At 52.2% G+C, this 20,650-nt stretch overlaps 1 protein-coding gene across 5 annotated transcripts in view; it reads left to right on the top strand.

Moving 5' to 3' along the window:
- Positions 1 to 20,650, top strand: part of DAGLA (diacylglycerol lipase alpha) — a 57,096-nt gene that overhangs the window by 7,213 nt on the left and 29,233 nt on the right. For 3 of the 5 annotated variants that reach the window (XM_040066307.2, XM_040066308.2, XM_040066309.2), the window contains exons 3-5: positions 17,497 to 17,635; positions 18,239 to 18,450; positions 20,401 to 20,502. In XM_040066307.2, coding sequence (XP_039922241.1) covers positions 17,541 to 17,635; positions 18,239 to 18,450; positions 20,401 to 20,502 — 409 coding nt within the window. In that variant the 5' untranslated portion in view covers positions 17,497 to 17,540. Of the gene's footprint in view, positions 1 to 14,734; positions 14,848 to 17,173; positions 17,292 to 17,496; positions 17,636 to 18,238; positions 18,451 to 20,400; positions 20,503 to 20,650 lie in introns of those variants that run through there. The other 2 variants (XM_040066310.2, XM_040066311.2) reach the window with 2 other exon arrangements.

Here is a 20,650-nt window from a genome sequence, read left to right on the forward strand (position 1 = left end):
TTGTTGGGTGGAGGTTTGGGAGCAAATCCCCTTTTCCTTCTGGAATGCTTTCACCATTCCGGTGCGTCAGGGCCTGGAAGTTTTACGTGGATAGGATGAAAGCAGATGGAACTTCTGCCTCAGTGTCTGGAGGTGCAAGGTGTTGTGCCAGAGGGTGGGATACTGGAATTCCTGGTTGTCCAGGCCTGGGGAGGCGGGAGATCCTGTTCCCAGACAATGTGACCATTTGTTTTCTTGCACTTTAGACAGCTACCCTGGTGTTTGCTCAGCTCCTTACCCTGACTGCAGGGGTTTTCCAGGGAATTTGCATTTCAGATTGGAACTTTTGTTGAAACTGGATTTTTTTGAGGAGAAAAGGTGACTAATCCCATTAGCAGAGAGGAAGAGGGAAGAATTTGGGATGATCCAAGACTTGGTGGCCCTCAGGGCTGTGGCTGCTGCTCCCTTTTTGGAGGAGAAACGAGAGAAGGGTTCTTTTACCTTGCCCAGTATTTATAGTATTCCCGCTGCCGAGGCTCCATTAGACATCGCTGCTCTTGGAAAAGGAGATGAGGTTGGGAGTTCTCATGTTCCTATGGGAACAGGGAGTTGCAAGGCTTGGAGTTCTCATTTATAAGGAGGTTTGTCAAGAAAGGTGGGAAAGGGATTTGATTTGTGACTTAAGTGGGAAACCAAGGTTCCTTCTCTCCTGGTTGGTTCCTGACTCCCAAGCTTTCCCAGTTCCCGGCTGCTCCGTGTCTTCGGCGCTAATTACAAGTTGGATAAGGAGATGCCCAAATCCGCCCTGCTGTTGTGCTGCTGACTCAGCAGCTCAGAGCTCCTGTTTTTTTAGGGAGGGGGGCAGCAGAAAGACCACCCTGGATTCCAGATGCTTGTGGAACAGGGTCAGGAACCCCTTTGGGATGAGTTTTCCAGGCTAAGCTATTCCTGAACCTGTTTTTCCCACCTTCCTTGGATAAGATGTTCAGGACAGGGAAATCTGTTTTGTTTTGTGTGGTTTTTTTTTCCCAGTGCAGCTGTTGTTTAAGTAGCTCCCAAGGAATATGGGACTTTGCCCAGTCCTGCTTGCATGCCTCTTCCCGGGAATATTGCCCCATATGTGTTCAGAAAGATTGGGAGGGGGAGGAAGTTCAGGAGAACAGTTGCGTTGTGTGAGGGAAGAGGAATTGCAGTCCCAAAGTTCGCCAGGAAAACCGACCCGGGAAAAAAGATGGGAGGCCAATTAAGGAAGAAGTGTGCTTTTTAAACAAGTTTCCAGCCAAATCCAATGGAAAGCAGGCACCTGCCGTGGGATGGGGGCTGGGTTTCAGTGTGTTGGGGTCCTGACTGAAGCAGCTGTGCGGGTTTTTTTTTTCCCTGTGGGAGCTTCCCCGAGGGCTCTTGTGCCGCTGCACCACGGCTGGGTTGTGGTGAGCGCATCTGGGACTCCCGCCTGAGGGATCCAATCCCTTCGTTTGTCATAAATCTGGGATTTGGCACTTCTGCCTGAAGGTTGTCATCCCTTATTTTGTAATAATGGAGTTGTCTTTTCTTCCCCCTAAATTTGGATTTTCCTTTAATTAGGGGCTGTTATTAATTATGGCTTGGTACTTTAATGCTTCAGTATTCCATGTTTCCAATGCTGTGGAGTGGAATTTGAGTTCATCTGTCCCTCAGGAGGATGGGGAAGTTTCGGCTCTCCAGTTAAAGGGGAGCTCTGCCTTCCTTGGAGCCTTTTTCCTTGGAACTATTTTGAGAACATGATTTCATCTTCCTCCTGGCGCGGGGGAAAAGCCCACCCCAGAAACGTGGGGGATTCGGAGCTTCTGTTCTTCCCTGCAGAAAATCACGGAGTTGTTCCTCAGATTTCCCTAAAATGGGGTTCTTGGAGCGTTGTAGGAGGGAAAAGGGGTGAGTTGTGTGCTGCTGGTGGACAGATCCGTGTTCTCCAGAGGTCACTCCTTGCTGGCAGCCCGGAGCAGGAATGGGATTCCCGGGTGCTGGCAGCTGAGGGAGGCGTGTTAAAGAGGCAGCTCCTGCTGGCCTCTTCCAGGGATTCCAGCCCCTTCCCTCCTTGTTTTCTCTTGGATGTTTACCTCTGGATTCTTTGGCTCCCACCCTGCTAATGCTAAATCCTGCGTGGTGGACTTGGGAAGAGCTGGATGAGGGTGGAGGTGAGATTTTATCCAACACATTTCAGAGCCTGGATTGTCCCTCCCCCTTCCCCTCGCTGCTTTCCTGGTGGAAACCTGGAATTTTCCCATTTTGCAGTGTTGTCTCCTTCCTGGTTTATCAGGGACAGAGGGAAGAAGGGATGTGCAGGCTGCTGGAATTTAAAATCTCCTCATGGAAAAGGGGCGGGGTCATCCCAGTGTCCTTTTTCTCTTCTCCAGCTTCAGGCTGGCAGCTGGAACACCTTGAAAATTCCAGCCAGGAAATCATGTAACTGAGAGGTGTATTATTCCTATTATGGATTCCATTCCATAATCTTAATCCCTTACTCCAGAGGGATCATTTGAGCTCTTTTGCTGGATGCTGATCCCAGCTGGGAGCGAGGAATATGGTGAAGGGAGGAAGAAACCTGTGGACATTGAGTTTTTCCAGCTTAAGGAATGCTTGGGTTCATCCTGTGCTGGACAATTCCAGGCTGGATGCTGGAGCTGGATATTCCTTGGGTCTGTCTGCTCCGCTGTGTCCCTCTTTGCAATGAAAATAAAATCCTTAAATATCCATGGGATCTTGAGGTTGCAGAAATGGGAATGCCAGCAGTTGGGAGACATTGATTTCTTTTTTTCCCGCTGGAGTAGGTGTGTTGTCTGTGGAATGTGGGAAAGACTGTCAGGAACATGGCTGGGAAAGTGTGTGAGAAGCTCCTGGAATTCTGGGAGCTGTTAAGAGCGCTCAAGAGATCCCTTCTCTGAGAGACCTTTGGAATTCTCTTGGTATTGTGGAAAAAAATCAAAGACATCTGACAAGCCCGGTTACAAGCGACTCTTGAGTTGTGCCAGGGGAAGATTTAGGGTGGATATTAGGGAAAATTCCTTCATGGAAAGGGTTGCAAAGCACTGGAACAGGTTCCAGCAGTGGAATCCCCATTCCTGGAAGGATTTAAAATCTGTGTGGATGTGGCACTTGGGATAGCGGTGGCCTGGGCAGTGCTGGGGAATATTGCACTGGATGATCTTGGAGGGCTTTTCCAAGCTGAACAATTCCATGATCCATTTGTCTGTGCTGTTGGACACAGAAGGTCTCAGCCTGGCATTTGAGGACAATTTGCCTCTCCCGTGGGCTGGGGGATCTCAAAGCATCTCCGCAAGGATGCGGGCTAAATTCCTGTTATTCCCGATCAAAAAGGCTGGGAATGTTTTCCCTTACTGCCCAGAAAAGAACCATAGGAGATCTCAGCTTGTGCCTATACTCAGAATGTACTCAGGCTGAGGGGAGGAAGTGAGGGAAGAAGAGGTGCAGGATTGGGATGGAGAAGAGTCGGGCCTGGGCAGGGATAATTCCTGATCCCTGGGAGCTCGATGATTGTTCTTTAATCAGCTCTGTAAATTACGATATCACACTGCTCCCAGGCCTCTGAGCTCTCATCAGGGGTGAGGATGCGAGCTGAAAAAAAGGGAGAATAAAGGGATTTTTTCTTCTGTCTTTGGAAGTTCGCTTGCCCCGGCAATAACGGAATGAGTCACCAAACCCTAGCTCGGGCGCCTGTGATCTCTTCCCAGCTGATTAGAACATTCCCACCAAGAGCTCTTCCAGGCATTTCCTTTTGAAGCTTAATTGAAAAAGCTCCGGGTGATTGGATACTTCATGGTTAATTATAAGATAATTAAAGGGAAGCGGGAAAATCCACACCTGGACAAATCCCGCCGAAGGAATCTCTGCGAAGGCACTCCGTTTAATTACCAGGATGGCCACGCGTTGCCTCGGGAGTGAGAGGAAAAAGGAATTTCTTTTCCAGCAGCCTCAGACTGGTTGGGCTGGGAGCCAGGGGCTTGTCCTGGAGTAGATCCCAGTAAATAGCTCTTTTCCTTATAATCCTGTTTGGATTATAGATTCAAGTGTGAAATTCGTTTTGGAATTCGTGTCTGCTGGATGAGGGGAAAGGCGGCTCCTCTCGGAGAAATCAATTGCAAAACACATCCCTGTGCTGTTGGAGCAGGGAATCTTCCCATTTTCTCAGGGTTACCAACTTCCCTGGACAGGATTTGAGCTCAGCTTGTCTTTGGAGAAATGGGATTGCTTTGCTTTCCAAAAGCTGCAGAGTTATTGAGTTCGGTAGAGAGGGATTGGGATCACCTGGCCGTGGTCCAGGATGCCCAGCTGCCAGGTGTGAAATCCAGGTACAGCCCTGAGATGGTCCTGCTGGGATTGGCTGCAAGGAAAGGTGATGTTTTTCCTGTTCCATTCAGATATGGATTGAGGACAGGCTGGGAATGTTCATCCTGGACAAGAGAAGGCTCCAGAGAGACCTTAGAGACTCTCCCAGTTCCTAAAGGGGTTCCAGGAGAGCTGGAGAGGGACTTGGGACAAGGGCCTGGAGTGACAGGAGAAGTGGGAATGGCTTCCCATGCCAGAGGGCAGTGATGGGTGGGATATTGGGAAGATACGCCAGGTTGGATGGGGTTTGGAGCAACCTGGGATCGTGCAGGGTGTCTTTGCCCGTGGCAGGGGCTGGCTGGAATGGGATGAGTTTAAGGTCCCTTCCCACCCAAAGCATCTGGAATTCAGGGATAATGCTAGGAGGAGCACACTCATCTCATTTTCAGGATCCTCCTATCTGTATTTTAGGAATCACGGGGTTGATTTAGGTTCTGGATCATCTCCTGCTGCTTCTGGGTACCTCCTGCCATAGCCTGGCATTCCCCAACTCTGGAGCTGGTGCATTCCCACCTGTGGCCAGTTCATCTTTCCTGCTCCCCGCTCCCTTGGGAAGGATTGTTCCCAGTTTTCTGTGGTAGAACCAATTGCTAGGAACAGTCAGTTCCAATCTGTGCCGTTCGGTTCGTGCCTGCACAGCTGCTTGGAGCCAAGGAATGCTTTTCCAGAGGATTTCTTTGGCTGCAGCTCCGCTCTTGTCACGTGCGGTCTCTGCTTCTGACTCACCTCCTTTCACCTTCCTCTTGTCTGGCATTTCCAAATGAATTCTGGCTCTGGAGCTGGAGGCCGAGAGGGCAGGGGCAGTGTCCCTGGAGTGACGATTTTCCAAGCTCTGCTGAAGGACTGCTCCGTAACAGGGGAAAGCAAGGAGGGTATGGAAACATGGAGAGTGGTGGCGACAGGGAGAAAAATCCCGCAATACTTTGGGTTGGAAGGGATCTGGAATGTGATCCGGTTCCATCCCACAGCCATGGGCAGGGACACCTTCCACTGGCCCAGGTTGCTCCAAGCCCCAGCCAAGCTGGCCTTGGACACTCCCAGGGATGGGGCAGCCACAGCTCCTCTGGGAAATTCATTCCACGGCCTCACCACCCTCAGAGGGAAGAATTTCTTGCCAATATCCCACCTAATTCCTCTCTGTGGCAGTGGGAAGCCATTCCCATCCTCCTGTCACTTCATGCCTTTATCCAAAGTCCCTCCCCAGCAATCTTGGAGTCTCTTCAGGCACTGGGAGGAGCTCCGAGGTCTCCCTGGAGCCTTCCCTTCTCCAAGCTGAGCAAGGTCATTGTATCCAGGAGACACCAGGAGTGTCAGTTAGGGAATAAGCGTGGAAACAGGAGGAGATTCCTGGTGCCATGGCTGCAGCCAGGAACGTGTGGCCATGTGTCCTGTGGCATCGAGTTTGCCGGATATTTGGAGAGTAGAGATGGGAATCAGCAGTTCCAGCTCCAGGATCGGTAGTGATGAATCCACGGGGGGAAACAGGCGCAAGGAATCTGTCAGCAGGAAAAAGTTGGAGTAAATACGTGTGAGTAATTCCAGGAGTCAGAGCTGGAAAAGCAGAGGACCGTGGAACTTGAGGAGATGTAAAACTGCCTTATGGAATTAAATAATTCCTGAGCTTGAAAGTGAATCCCTATCTCCTGGCCCTCCCTGGGGAGCAGTGGGCAGGGCTGGATCCCTGCTGGGGAGGGATGGAGTGCCAGGAGAGCACACATCCCCAGGGCCGGGAGAAACTGCGGATCAGCTCCACGTGGAGGCTGTGGGTGGTGGGGAGGAGGGATGTGTGTGCTGGGATTTGGAAATGCAGCTCCTGGAGTGTCCAAGGAGAAGGGGATGTGGAAAAATAAGTACATTTAAGGCTTAAATATGACACAGGATCAGGGAAGCCTGGGCTTGATTCGTCCTTGCTTACGTAACCAAAAGGAAAAGAGGATTCCTTCTTCCCATCACAAATCTGAGATTCGGGAAGAGTTTGGAGAGTTCAGCTTGGCAGGATTGAGCCCACCATTCCAGTTTTAGGTTGCTCATTAGTCTTTAGGGAAGCACTGGATGGGTAAGAATTCCTAGGAAAAGGAGAAGGAAGCATTTGGTCGGTTGGTCCTGGTGGTTTGGAGAGGTGTGGGCCCAGTGCTGTCTGTTCCCTGTGGTGATTCCAACATCTTTATCCCAAGCACCAGCTGGGAGAAAAGCAGGCTGGTTAAGTCCCAGGATTTGATTTCCACAGGGTGGGAATTTGGGACTGAATTCTGTGAGCTTGGGAGAGAGTTGGAGCTGCATGTGCTGGACTGTTTGGTGGGTTTTCCATGTGCTCTTCCTCGGTGATCTCCGTGTTCCTAGTGGACAATAGGCCTTTTTGGGATGGGATGAGAGAGGAGTTGTTGGGGTGTGGAAGGAGGGAGCTGCTCCTGAGGGTCTCCATGTGGGCTGGAAGCGGCAGTGGAAGAGGTGATTTATTCCTAGGAACAACCACTGAGGCAGGAAAAGTTTTCCCAAGCTGTCATTTGGGTGAGCAGGAGACCTGGAATCTGCCTCTCCCATCCTCATTCCCTTCCTCCTTCCCTGCTCCTGCTTTCTTTGGATTTGCACTGTCATTAGCAGTGTTACAAGAGCTGGGGCAGAGCTGGCAGCTTCTTCTAGAAAACTGTTCTCCAGGTGGGAATAAAGCAGGATTCTTCTGCTGGGAATGCTCAGCCCTGATGATGTTTTACTACCAAGGCTGTTCCGAGGCGGAAGCTGCGGGATGGGAGGAGCAGAACCACATTCCTTGGGAAGTTGCAGCTGGAAATCCAGAGTTAGGCTTGAAATGTTCCCTTTGAGCTCAGGAAAAAGGGAAGAGGATATTGTCCATATCCGAGCCAAGAACATTTCCAGGCTGAACTTCCCACTTCTCTGCTGTTGTGCATTTAAAATTCCCACCTGTGCAGGGGTGTTCCTGTCCTGGCCCTTCCCCGGGCAGGACTTTGGCGTTTGATCCTTGCTTCCAGGGTAAGCATGGAAGCGAAAGTGGACACACTCCTGGATTCAGTGTGGAAAGAAGCCCCTGGATAGCAGCAATCCTTTGGATGCTGGTGATTAGTTCACAGGATCTTGCCAGAAAAACGTGAAAATTCAGGGTTGTTTTTTTTTTTTTTTAATCCATAAATATTCCCGTAGGTTCCGGTTCGTCAGAGCTCGCAAAAAAAATAGCTGATTCCAGGATATCCTGATGTTGGTTTGATTTTTTCACTGGAGGCTGGGAAAAATCTGGAATTGGGACCAAGAAGCATATTCTGCTAAATAAGGTGCAAGATTGATGCTTTCCAAGATACTGGAAAGTGGGAATCTGGGAGGGTTTGGGGAGTAACGGGAAAAGGCAAAACACAGACGTGGCATTTTCAAGGAATTCACAGCATTTGGAAATATTCCCTCTTGGACTTGCTCCCACAGGATGAGGTCCTCAAATAGGCTGTTGGTGGCTTCCACTGGAAATTTCACTTGGACTTTGGGAAGCAAGTGACCTCCATGACCTCATCTTTCCAGGCTGATTTCTAGGAATGTGGGATACAAGCACGTCCTTTACAGGCTAAAGGAAACAAGCAGGGACACGCTGAGGGAAATAAACTGGCAGCATCAGGAAAATGGGAGTAGGTCATGTCCAGGTCAGGTTTAGGCTGTTTGAAGCCATTCCCAGGGTTTTTGAGCCTGGAAGCGTCACAGATCCAGGATTCTTGTTTACTGAGGACAAATCGTATTGAGAAGAGATGCATTTGGATTTAGATTCCCCAAAAAACTTCCCAGGTTGCCCTGATTCCCAGCGTTTTTGACTTGCAGCTGGGCATGTACCTGCCAAACCACTTAGTCAAGGAATATGAGAAGAGGAAAACTCCTGGGATAAGTTGTGGGATGTGGTGCAGGAAACCCCACAAACTGGGAACGCCGGCGAGCAGGGAGTAGAGTAAAAAGCTGGAGGCCTTGGAATTCCACGTGTGTCCCTCTTTCCCCTTCAGTGCCGGGAGGGAGGGAAATAATCACTACTCTAAATATCTTAGGATCATTCCTGGGAGATGAGCAGAGCCAGCATTCCCTCCTAAGTCGGCAGATGCACGTGGAGGGAACCTCTTCCTGGTGATTCCCATGGCTCCAGAGCCTGGAGCCGCCTCTCCGGATGCGCTTCTCCGCTCCAGCACATTTGTGGGGAGGGGAGCAGGGAAGGAGTGCCAAGGAATGGTGTTGACCACACAGTTTTCCCGAGTTTGGCAGGGATTTTGTGTTCTCCCACTTCTTTCGCTCTCCTCGTGTTGGCAGCGGTGGTCCCGGCGCCGCTCCCGGTGGCTTTCCCTGCATGTGACTCATCCCCAGGGAATTCCTGAAGCAATGAGTCAAGTTATTGGGAAAACTGTTTGCCCACTATCGTAAACTAGAGAGCCAAGGAGCTGCCTGCAGGAGGGGAGAGAGGCATTTCCTTTTGGGAATGGCCGGCTTTCTCCTTCCTCTTACCGAAGGCATCGCTTCCAGGTGTGCCGGAGTGGGGATGCGCCTCCGAATTCAACATCTCACCTGGAAATTTGCTCCTTCTGCTTTTTTTTTCTCCCACCTTTTTTTGAAAAGGGGACTGAGCTGATAAGCATTCCAGGGGGGAGTAAAACTGCTAGCCAGGAATTTGCTAGGATTGTAGTGGAAAGTAGCTTTTCCTAAAGAAATGAGGCTCCATCCAAAATGCTCCATGTGTAAGTACTGGTCACCTCCTGGATCTGCCGTGGCTGGCTTCATCCAGCCCTTGGAGTTTTGGCTATAAATAACTCAGAGGCCGTGTGCTTTCCAACCAGGAATTGCCAAGTTCTGTGTGTAGCCGTGGGATATTCCAACAGAACTAGGGATTGGTGATTCCCAGTAACTGTATCCAGGGAGAATGAGCTGTTGTTCCACACCTGGGAGCAGATTTGGGATGCTGGGAGCATTTATTGCTGTATCCATCACCTCATCCAGGTATTCCCTTTGCATTCCCTACCCCATTCCAGCCAGGCTTTCCTTGTAGCAGGGGATTTTATTCCCCTGTAGAACATGGGGAATCATTTCAAATCCCACATTAATTGGGATTTATTAGGCTTTCCCCCCTGGCAGCTTGGCCGTTATTTTTGCCGGAGCACGGAGTGGTCGGGAAGCTGCCCGTGGGCTCTGCTGGCACAAGCCGTGGGTGGAATTGCGGAGCTGCCGGCATCGAGACAAGGATTGGGGGTTGTTTTTAACTCCATTCCTGGCAGCGCACTGGGGCTGTGTGGGACAGTTCCTTCTCCACTCCCAGATTCCCGAGAAGGTGGTGGCTTCCCTTGTTTCTTGGCCAGATATTTGTGCAAGCTTTGGATTTTCCGTAGGCTGACGAGCATGGAGCTCTGGAGTTAAGGTCGAGGACAAGGAGAAAAGCCTTGGGAATCTTGGAGGTGTGAGTGAGGCTTTTCCATCCCTTTCCAAGCATAATCCTCCCTTGCATTTGGGCAGCTGGAACGTCTAACAGCAATCCCTGTCTTCACAGACTTAGCCCTACAAACCTCTTCCTTTATGCCCAGGGATGGTTGCTGCGGTCTGGATTTAATAAAGCCTTCACACAAGGAGGACATGGAAGTGCTGGAGCGTGTTCAGGGAAGGGTTTGGAGCACCTGAGGGAGCTGGGGGAGTCAGCCTGGAAAAAAATGAGGGTCAGGAAGGATCTTCTGACTCTCCACAAATGCCTGACAGGAGGGTGGAGTGAGGTGGGATCGGGGTCTGCTCCCAGGGAATAAGTGGCAGGATGAGAGGAAATGGCCTCAAATTGCAGCAGAGGAAGTTTAGGTTGGGTATTAGGGAAAAATGCTCAGTGGAAAAGGTTTTAAAGCATTGGAGCAGGCTCCAGTGGTGGAATCCCCATCCCCGGAGGGATTTAAAAGCCGTGTGAATGCAGCACTTGGGGACATGGGATAGAGGTGGCCTTGGAAGTGCTGGAGGAATGGTTGGACTTGATCTTGGAGGGCTTTTCCAGCCTTAATGGTGACGCTACGGACAAATCCCGGCCCATTGGGTGGTGCAGGGGTGTCCCTGGATATCCAGTGGGGAGAACTGTTGGGATGTGCGGTGTCACCGGTTTGTAGGACTGGGATCCCTGGCAACAGTCTCAGAACTGGTCCCAGTTGTTCAGAGGAGGTGCATTCCAAAGTGGAGAATTTCCTTCTTTCTCTTTGATCTGGTGAATCCCATATCCTGCTTTTAACTGGGAACAAGAGCTGGGAGTGGCACCTTTGGGATTTGTCCATCCTCTTGCAGTAAATCCATTAAGGTTTGCGAGACAGTCCCATTTTTCCCGAAAACTCCACTGCTGCAGTTGAGTCCATGCCGAGGAGATGCATTCTGGAGTCTCCTTATTAAAAATTAACCATTCCCAGTATAACAGGAAGGGGATGTCGTGCATGCTTGAGGGAAATGTGGGATTCATGGGACCTGTTTCCACCCAAGGCAGGGGAGTTTGGAGTTAAGGAAAAAGGGGTGGATTTAACCAAGGGAGAACGTGCACCTTGATGTGTTTATGCCAAAGGGGCTTTGGGAAGGAATTTGAGGGAGGAATGAGCTGGGATGGAGACGGATCAGTGCTGGGCCAGCTGGGAAGTGATTACGCCGATCTTGTGTCCGTCACCATTGCAGCTGCAAAGAATTCATTCCAGGATTTCGGGGTTAAGCTGGTGGGCCAAGTAGGTAAGTTCTTGTTCCCTGTGTTTTGGAGGTCACTTGATACTCCGAGATTATTTTGGGAATTTGTGTCAGTGGGCAGCGCTGGAGTTCCAGATCCAAGCTGATCCCATTAGTTCTGTCCCGATGACATTGTGGAGGTGATTGTGGTGCCATGGCCTTATCCCGAGGGAGCTGCGTCCAAAGTATGCCGAGCCACAGGAGGCTGTTTGAGCCTTTCCTGTCTCCAAGCTTCATTCCCTGGCTCTGCCGCTGACTCATTTTATTCCCTTCTCCTTGGAAAATGGGAGATTATCAAGGAGAATCTTCCAAGTAGCTGTGAAGATATCCCGAAATTCTAATCCCCATTGATTTTGCCAGTCATCCCTGCTTGAGGTTTGCTTATAAATATGGCTCTTAAATGTTCCATGAATCCATGGAATATTCCTTAAGTAGGGATCTGTTTCCTTAATCACCTCCGGTGAGGGCAGAGCTCTCCTCACAAGCTTCCGGCAGCTGCTGCGCCTTCTTCCCCCCGGGAAGAGCTTTCCCTGCGATTCCTGCAGGCACTGCTTGCAGCAGATACTTCCTGCCCTTTGGAAAAGGCAGAAAAGGACTCGCCTTCCTTTGGTGCCATGGAATTTCTCCCCTCTTGGTATTCAATCCTGGAATGGTTTGGTTTGGAAAGGACTTGGAATGCTCATCCCATTCCACCCCCTGCTGTGGACAAGGATAGCTCCCACTATCCCGGCTTGCTCCAAGTTTTGCCCAGCTTGGACTTGTCACTTCCAGGCTTGAGGCAGCCACAGCTTCTCTGGGAAGTCTATTCCAGGGCCTCACCACTCTCACAGGGAAGGATTTCTTCCCAATATCCAATCCAAACCCACAGCATGTCCGTGGGAAGCCATTCCCCGTTGTCCTGTCACTCCATGTCCTGTTCCAAAGGCTCTTTCCAGCTGTCTTGGAGCCCTCTTAGGCACTTGAAGAGCCTTCTCCTTTCTGGGCTGAGCCATCCCAGCTCTCCCAGCCTGGCTCCGGAGCAGAGCTGCTCCATGCAAATTCCTCTGGCCAGCTTCAGGACATTCTGCATGGATATAACCCATCCCCCTTCTCCCTGAGAGGCGAGAACAATTCCCAGATTGTGAGGAACCAGCTCTGAAACAGAAAGAGCCTCATTTAAAGCCCTTGAGAACAGCTGGATGGGGCCCGATGGAGCTGGATCCAAGCTGGAATTGATGATTTCCGTCAAGTAAGTGCTTGGTGGGAACGGGAGGGGTTCTTGGAGCTGCAAGGGAACGACCTAGCCCGTATTCCATGTGGGACATGTTGGTGAGGAATGTATTTGGGGTGGCTTGAAGAGGCTGGAATTCCATTGGTTAGGGAAGTGAATTGTCTGTTATCCTGCAGACTGGAAAAGCAGGATGCAGCATCCATGCTGTGCCCCCCAGGACAGGTGTCTCCAACACCTGGGCAAGGTGACCTGGATGTGCTCTCAGGGAGAAGGGAAGCGCCTCTGCTCCGGAGCAGAAGATCACTCACGAGGAAAAGCTGCTGTGGGAGCTGCCAGGGCACAAAGCTCCTTTGGTTTTGGTTTTCCAGCTTCATTTCCCGAGAAGTTAGGCTGGGAGCTGGAAGGCCTAGGCTTGAACTTCCCTGCAGGACAGCAGGTTGGGACTGGGACATTCCTGGGAAACACGGTGACATTTCAGCAAGGGAAAGGGGTCCTGGAAGGGGCGGCATTCTGGGAGACAGTGCTGGATTTCTGTGGAACACCAAACGGCTCTGTCCTTTAGCGACACCTGCAACCATCCACTGAGACCTACAAATCCAGATTTTTTTGGGGAATTCTGTAGCCCTAAGCAGTGAAGGCAAGCATCTGACTTGTTCTGAGGGAATTTCTTCATGTGAGTCACACAGGAGGACTCTGGAGCTTGCAGAGGCCAGCTGGAAGAGGGTGCTGGCAGGGATGTGATGGGATTGCTTTGTCATACCTGGGTCTTGTGGAAGTGCCATCAGGTGCCTGAGGGAAAAGGTAGGGAAGGAATATTGGGATGGCAGGGCTTCCTCCATGCAGACTTCCCCAGGGACCTGGCAGAGGGAGAAAAAGCTCCCAGCAGATCCAGTTTGAGCTTGGGTTTGGCCTCCCATCTTTAGCTCTGAACAGCAGGAGGTTGTGAACCAGGGGAGGTTGTGGGGTGATGGAAGCAGGAATGCTGAGTTACCCAGTGGATGCAGGGATGGGGATTTGCAGGGTGTTTTGAGCCTCTGGATGCAGGGATGGGGATTTCTAGATGGTTGTAGGCATGTGAATCCTGGGATAGGGATTTGCAGGGGGTTTTGAGCCTGTGGATGCAGGGATGGGGAATTGCAGGGGGTTGTGAGCCTGTGGATGCAGGGATGAGGATTGCAGGGGGTTGTGAATCTGTGGATGCAGGGATAGGGAATTGCAGGGGGTTGTGAGCCTGTGGATGCAGGGATAGGGATTTGCAGGAGGTTTTGAGCCTCTGGATGCAGGGATGAGGATTGCAGGGGGTTGTGAGCCTGTGAATGCAGGGATAGGGATTTGCAGGGGGTTGTGAGCCTGTGGATGCAGGCATGGGGAATTGCAGGGGGTTGTGAGCCTGTGGATGCAGGGATAGGGATTTGCACGGGGTTTTGAGTCTGTGGATGAAGGGATGAGGATTTACACGGGGTTGTGAGCCTATGGATGCAGGATTGGGAATTTGCAGGAGGTTGTGAGCCTGTGGATGCAGAGATAGGGATTTGCAGGGGGTTTTGAGACTGTGGATGCAGGGATGAGAATTGCAGGGAGTTGGAGCATTGGGCTGTGTGGGTGCCTTGGGAATCTGTGATTCTGGGAGCTTGGAGCAAATCCTGCCTGGATTTGGGTGGAGGGAGTGGGTGACTCCGGGGGTGTTGCTGTGGTGTGGGTGGGCTCCTGGCATGCGGGATCCAGGCACAGCCTTTTTCCTTCAGCTTTATTTCCTGGTGTACTTGTCCCTAAGGAGGCTCCTGTCAGATGGGATGGGCTGTTGGATTAGCCTAAGTCTCCGAGGTTTAGCTGGAATGTTGTCTCACTGTAGCTTTTTTCTCCCTTGCTCTTTTCCCTAAGCCTTTCCCTACAGACAGCTAATTCTCCCCTTCCCCCACATCCTGTCGTAGCCCAGAGCGTGTCACAAGGAATTAACGGCTGGAAAGGCCGGGAGAGGCTCCTCTGGAACAGTCTCTCCTTTCTGTGCCCGCGGTGGCCCCCTCTGTGTGTCCCTTTTGTGTCCCATCCAAGTCCCCTCCCCCTGGCCATTCACTGGAGACTCCACGGCCGGCGGCCTTTCCCAGCCCGATGTCCGAGGGCTCCCGGCAGCGCTCCCGGTTTCTCCACGGGAAGAAAGAGGGAGGAGGTTGGTGCCGCTCGAGGGTTTTCCTCCTCTCCCGGCTCCGCATCTCTGACAGCTCCCGGTCCTCCTTCCCACAATCCGCGTACGATCTCCTCAGAATAGGGATGATGTCACTTCCTTCCAGAGGGTGCTGGGGGGTGTGGAAGGGGGGAGTCACGACCTCTGGCTCTCGGCATTCCCGGTGGATAAATGAGGTGCAGGGAGGCAGTCGCTCTGAGGATGATGCCCGGCTCTGCCGGCTGGCAGATCCCAGTTCCCACGCCGTGCTTCCCTTTGCTGAGTGGGATTTTCAATGGCTGCAGGAAGAGTTTGCTGTTCCCTCCTGAGCTTGTGATGCCTGTCTCCCTGGATATGCACTTTTCCTGAAATATCCTGCTGGGAGAGAAGGATGCACAGCGGCTGGACCACACGCCATGTAAGATTCCTGCTTCCCTAAATCTTGCCTGGCTCCGAGGGGACTCCTTGTGCATGTGCTTCCCTTATTTCGGTGTCGGGAGCTTGGTGCTGCTTGGAATGGGATTCAGCGTTCTGGATCCTGGGAATGTTTGGCTCTTTGCAGCGGTTTTAGGGGCAGTGTGAGGGTTCTCGCTGTCGCAGAGCTGGGGTCAGCGGTCTCGGGGCTGTTTGCACTCCAACCTTCCGGTCCCTCCCAGTTCCTCTGCTGGATCATGTCTTCAGCATCTTAAAGCACGGTTCCTGGGATCTGCTGTCCTGGGATGAAGCTGAAGAGTCCTTGCAGTGAGAGATTTTTCGGGTGGGTTTTCCAGTCCCAGGCCTTCCGTCCTCTCCCTCCTTTCCAAAGCAGGGGCAAAGCCCCGAATCTCCTGGTTTAAATTCGGGAGTCTTTGGGAATTAGCTGGGAACGTTCCCGCCCTGGGAGCTTGGTAAGTGGAGTGACAGTTCCACTGTGAGCATTCCCATATGTGACAGCGAGTGACAGGCTTCTCCGCTCTGTGCCCATCCGTTGCCGTGGATAAGGAATCCACATTGGATGTTTGTTGCTGTCGTCGATATCCCGCTTCTTGAACTGGGAGAGGGTGGTGGGAACTGGGAGAGCCCAACTGGAGGGGTGGAAGAGTTGTGGAAAGCGCGTTGGCGGGATGCAGCCGAGGGATGACGGGAACGGAGCAGGGCTGGGAAGCGCTGTCCAAAGGCAGCGAAGGAGCCGGAGGTGTATCCAGGGTTTGTGATATCCCAGCTCTCCCGGGTGGTGAATGACAGGCGCGGTGGGGCTGGGAGGGAGCCTCCAGATGGCCCGAGGAGGGAAGGTAGAGCTGGAATGCACCCAGTGCTCTGATTATTCTGCGCTGAGAAAGCGAGAATCCAAATGGCGTTGGAATTCCGCATTTGCTTTGTTCGTGGAATGGTTTCCGTCAACTGAGTGACTGGCTGGAAGCGGCCTGTTAACTCTGGAATCTCCTGGAATTTGAGGGGATTGTGTAGGTTTTCAGTAACGGGTGGCTGAAACGGGTTGGGAGATCCATTCCGGTGGCTGTGGGTGTCGGCACAGGAGAGGAGGCTCTGGATTTGGGACGTTCTGGGAAGTGGTGGGGTAAGCACACCTGACTGCTGGGTTGGATTTAGTGGGACAGGGCGGAAATTGGTGCCATGGGCTGTCCCAAACCCAGCATTTGTGTTACCTGGGAGGTTCCAACTGGTCTAAATCATGAGCAGCCTGGATTGGTGGGAGGTGTCCCAACCCATGACAGGGAGATGGAACTGGATCATGTTCAAGCTCCCTTCCCATCCAAACTATGCTGGAATTCTATGGATGTCCTCCCCTTTCTAATTTGTTCTACCCACAGCCCTAAATTAGGGGCATCATATCCAAGTGTGGGGTTTTTTTTGCCTGGTACAGGAAGTATTGCAGGTGATAATCCCTTGGGAATGCTCTTGGAAATCCTGTTGTAAGTAATGGATGAGGATGCTTTGTCCTGACTTGGCAGAGGCAAAAATCCGAGAGCACTTAGGGATTTGGAAGTGCAGCTTTGGAACAGCGTGGCCACTGCAGGCTGTGGATGGAGTGCTCCAGCAGCAATGCATGGATGTGGGAATTGGGAGATTGGTGGCGTTGGGAACTGAGATGGATCAGTTGGGAGAGCTTGGAGCAGAGAGGCACAGGTGAGGTACAGCATTCCCTGGTAGCACAGGTAAGAGGTGGGACAGGGAGAGAGGGGCAGGACTGATCCCACAATCCAGAAATCCCTGGTGGCTATGGGTAGATTGCAAAGACGCCATCGTGCGTTTGGCAAAACCAAGGAAAATTCCTCGTTGTGGGTCGTGTGTGGGTCTGCCAGGAAGGCAGAAGCAGGATAAGGTGTGCTGCCAGAGTCCCTCTGGAGCAGCTTGGAGCACGGCCAGCTGGGATGGAGTGGGATGGCTGTGCCGGAGGAGGCTGGAGCGCCCTGTGCAGTCTCGTGACTTTGCACCGCTCCTGTTTCTATTTTCCAAAGGGTTTGGGAAGCCCTAAAAATAGGAGCACAAACAAAACCCGGGGAAGAACTGCAGCTCCTCGATCTTCCACCTTGGAACTGGTCGTGACTGTCAGGGCCGGTGCGGATGCGACGGAGATGTGGAGCTGGCAGGATGCTCCTGCTGGTCCAGGGGGAGATCTCCTAGCAGCCAATATCCTCACTGGAAGTGCTGTTGGGAACCAGCCCATAGTTCCCCAGATGCTGCCACTGACTCTTAATGGATATTTTGGCTTCCTGAGCCAAGCCGGGGGAAGGAATTGTTGAACAACAAGAGCCTGGCAGCAGGTTTGTCCATGGAAAAACACAGTAAAGAGATTTGAGGCCAGGATGACCTGTCCCAAATCCCACGGTGGCTGCTCACCATCACAGCCTAACAGGATTCCAGGTAATCCCATGAAGTGGAGCTGGATGAGTTACACACTGGCTTCACCTAATGCTTCCCACTCCTTCAGATCCTGGCCCTCCTTCCCAAGCATGCTGTGCCCCCTGGTGCTGGAAGGAAGCAGCTCTGGGATAAACCAGGATGGCTCCCAAGTTGTGGGGCTCTCCAGAAGGGGTTTAGCAGCAGCTTTGCTTCCATTCTTTTCCAGGAGGTGAGTGCTGTGCCTGCTGAACTTCCCGGGACCTGCCAGCCATGCCAGGGATTGTCGTGTTCCGCCGGCGCTGGTCTGTGGGCAGCGATGACCTGGTTCTGCCAGCCGTCTTCCTCTTCCTCCTTCACACCACCTGGTAAGTGAGAAGGGCACAAGGATGCTTGGAATTCACCCAGGAATTCTTCTGGCTATTCCTGGCATGGCTGGAAATTCTTCCTGCGCTTCTACACAGGGTTGGAAAGTTTGGGTGGGGCATTCCTGATGGACACCGACATTTTTCCAGCTTCTGTTTTTGTAGCTAAGCTCTGTTCCAAGTTCTAGCCGAGGTCCAAAGAGCCTGACCAGTGCTCCTTGTTATTCTCCACTGGAATTTAGGGCTGTGCCTAATTCAGGAAAAACAAACATGGAATCCTGGAATGGTTTGGGTTGGAAGAGAGCTTAAAGACCATCCAGTTCCAACCCCCTGAAGGGGCAGGGACAGCTACCACTAGGTTGTTCCAAGCCCCATCCAACTTAGCCTTGAACACTTCCAGGGGATGTGGCAGCCACACCTTCTCTGGAGTGGCACATCCCGTGGGATAATGTGGCGTGGATGAAATGGTCCAGACGGGGGTAGCAGGGCCTCTGGATGGCTTGTGGGGATTCGGGACCCAAATGAAGATTGAGGAGCGGTGGGACACTGAGGAGGGAAGCAGCCGTGGGGTATTCCATGGCTTTCCTTGGCCTTCCTGCCCGGCAGGTTTGTGATCCTCTCGGTGGTGCTCTTTGGGCTGGTGTACAACCCCAACGAGACGTGCTCCCTGAACCTGGTGGACCACGGCCGGGGCTACCTGGGAATCCTGCTGAGCTGCATGATCGCCGAGCTGGCCATCATCTGGCTGAGCATGCGCGGGAGCATCCTGTACACGGAGCCGCGGGATTCCATGCAGTACGTCCTCTATGTCCGACTGGGTAAGCAGCCGGAGCCTCCGCGCTCGCGCTCTTCCCCGGAGCCTCCTCTCCCTGCACGGCCAGATGGCAGCCGGGATGTGCCGTGCATCCCGATGAATCCATAGGCTGCGCCTTGTCACGGCTGTCAGACTGGCAGGCGACGTCCCAAACTGGCAGCGTCCTTTTCCTCTGGTGGAATCTGCTCCCCTTCTGTCTCTCTCTTCCCGCCCGACATCCTCCAGGGATAGGGGCATAAATCCCAAAGGTTCTCGCCCCGAGGTGTTGCCTCTTGACTGGCCTGATCCATCCCTCCAGGCACCGGGAGGAAAGGAGGTTTTCCACCTGCTCCTTCTCTTTTTCTCCCTATAAGCAATTCCTGTCTTGCTCCCTCTCCAAAAAGTAGAGCAGGGAAGAGATTATTCCTTGATCCCTGATTCCCTTTTAGCTTGTTTTCCCTGGGTTCTGTTGCCTTCCAGGTACAGAAATTTAATCAGATTTTTCTGTGCCGAGTGGAGATTTTAAGAGAAAAAAAAAATCTTTGGAGATGCAGAGCCAAACCCATTCCATACAAATCATCCTGTGGGTTTGCATCCCTGCTTTTTGCCGGATTGTTTTCCTGCAGAATCCACTAAAACAGGCATAACCTTGCTTGAAAGCTCAGTCTGGAAGACTTGGAATGCTCAGTGCAAGTCATTAACGCCAACAGCAAACAAATCTCCCTCTCCAGCTTTCCAGCCAGTCTCCCTAGGGAAGCACGGGGAGCCTGGCAGTTTGTGTTAAAACCAGACTAAGTGGGGCAGGGGAGGTAGGGAGTATCCAAAGGAAGGTTTTCCTGCCCCCCAAAAACGCCCCTTCTTCTTCCTTAAACTCTCTGTGTGCTCAGGAGCGGGATTTCCTCTGGATTTTAGGGTCTTGTATTCCCTTTTCCCTGTTTTTTTTCTGCTCTTAGTGGTTGATCGGTTGTGCTGATGGAAGTGGGAGCGTGACCAGTGCGTGGGCAAGGTCCATGTGACTGTCCCAATTTAAGCATGTGCTGTTTAACGCAGAAGAATTTAGGGAATTAACTCCAGTGTGAACCTGGGAACGTCTCATCCCTGCTCCTGCTGCTCCTGTCCTGCAGCAGGCAAAGGGGAGAGGAGCCAAGGGAAGCAAAACCTAACTCAGGCATAAACTGGCTTCAACGGGAACGAGTCCCAGCCCTGATTCCTTGCCCAGGAAAGCCCTGTCTCCTGGAACTGGTCTTTCCAGGTCTGTAGCAAAGCCACTTATGGAAAGATTCCGTGCCAGCAGGAGATAAGGAGTGTGAGTGGGATAAGCCAGGCTCCACCAAAAGCTCAATCTCAGCTCCACCAGAATTTAGGCAATCCCAAGCAAGGTATTCACCTTCTCCACACCTGCTTGCCCACGTGTCCTTTGGAATTCCAGGGGGAAGGTGGGAGGATGGGCACTTGAGAGCAGTTTCCCAGCTTTTTTGTTCCAGGGAAGCGCTGTTAATCCCCAGGTTCTAGTTTGCTGTCAGAGTCACGTGCAGAGCCGAGGAGCTCCTGAAGCGCCGTCTCCTTGGAACTGTTATGGGAAGGGCTGCAAAGGTGCTGAGAATGTTTGCTAAGCGTAGCGAGCGGGATTAATCCCGGATCCACATGATTTATTTTGGATCCGTGAGTCAGGCCAGCTGCCTGAGGTAGTTAAGGTTTGGGTCCTGTGATTCCTGCTGGCTCAGGGAGTCTTTCCAGCGGCGTGGGAGGTAGGTCTGGATCTCTGATTCATACCTGTGACACAACCAAGGGCGCTGACCCCTCCCCGATCCCGATTTTGGCAGAGCCGCGTGGAACACGTCGCGCTTTTGGCCGATCTCCTTCCACATCCCCTTCCAAAGCATTTTTGTACCAATTCCTTGTGAGAAAATGGGGAGAGGAGCTCATCCTTAGGGAGGAAGGCCGCTGTTATCCATGCTGTTCCCGTTTTTTCCAGCCATCCTGGTGATCGAGTTTGTGTACGCCATCGTGGGCATCGTGTGGCTGACGCAGTACTACACGTCCTGCAACGACATCACAGCCAAGAGCGTCACCCTGGGTACGGAGCTGGAACGCGGGCTGGGAGCGTTCCCACACCTCAGCGGGCATCCTTCATCCCTGCCTGTGCCCGTGGACTCTGGGAATTGGACGGGAGCTGTCAATGTGGGGCTTGTTTTCCTGTTTATCGCTCGGAACAGTCGCTCCAT

This window comes from Hirundo rustica, chromosome 6 (genome assembly GCF_015227805.2).
Source record: "Hirundo rustica isolate bHirRus1 chromosome 6, bHirRus1.pri.v3, whole genome shotgun sequence".
Taxonomy (NCBI): domain Eukaryota; kingdom Metazoa; phylum Chordata; class Aves; order Passeriformes; family Hirundinidae; genus Hirundo; species Hirundo rustica.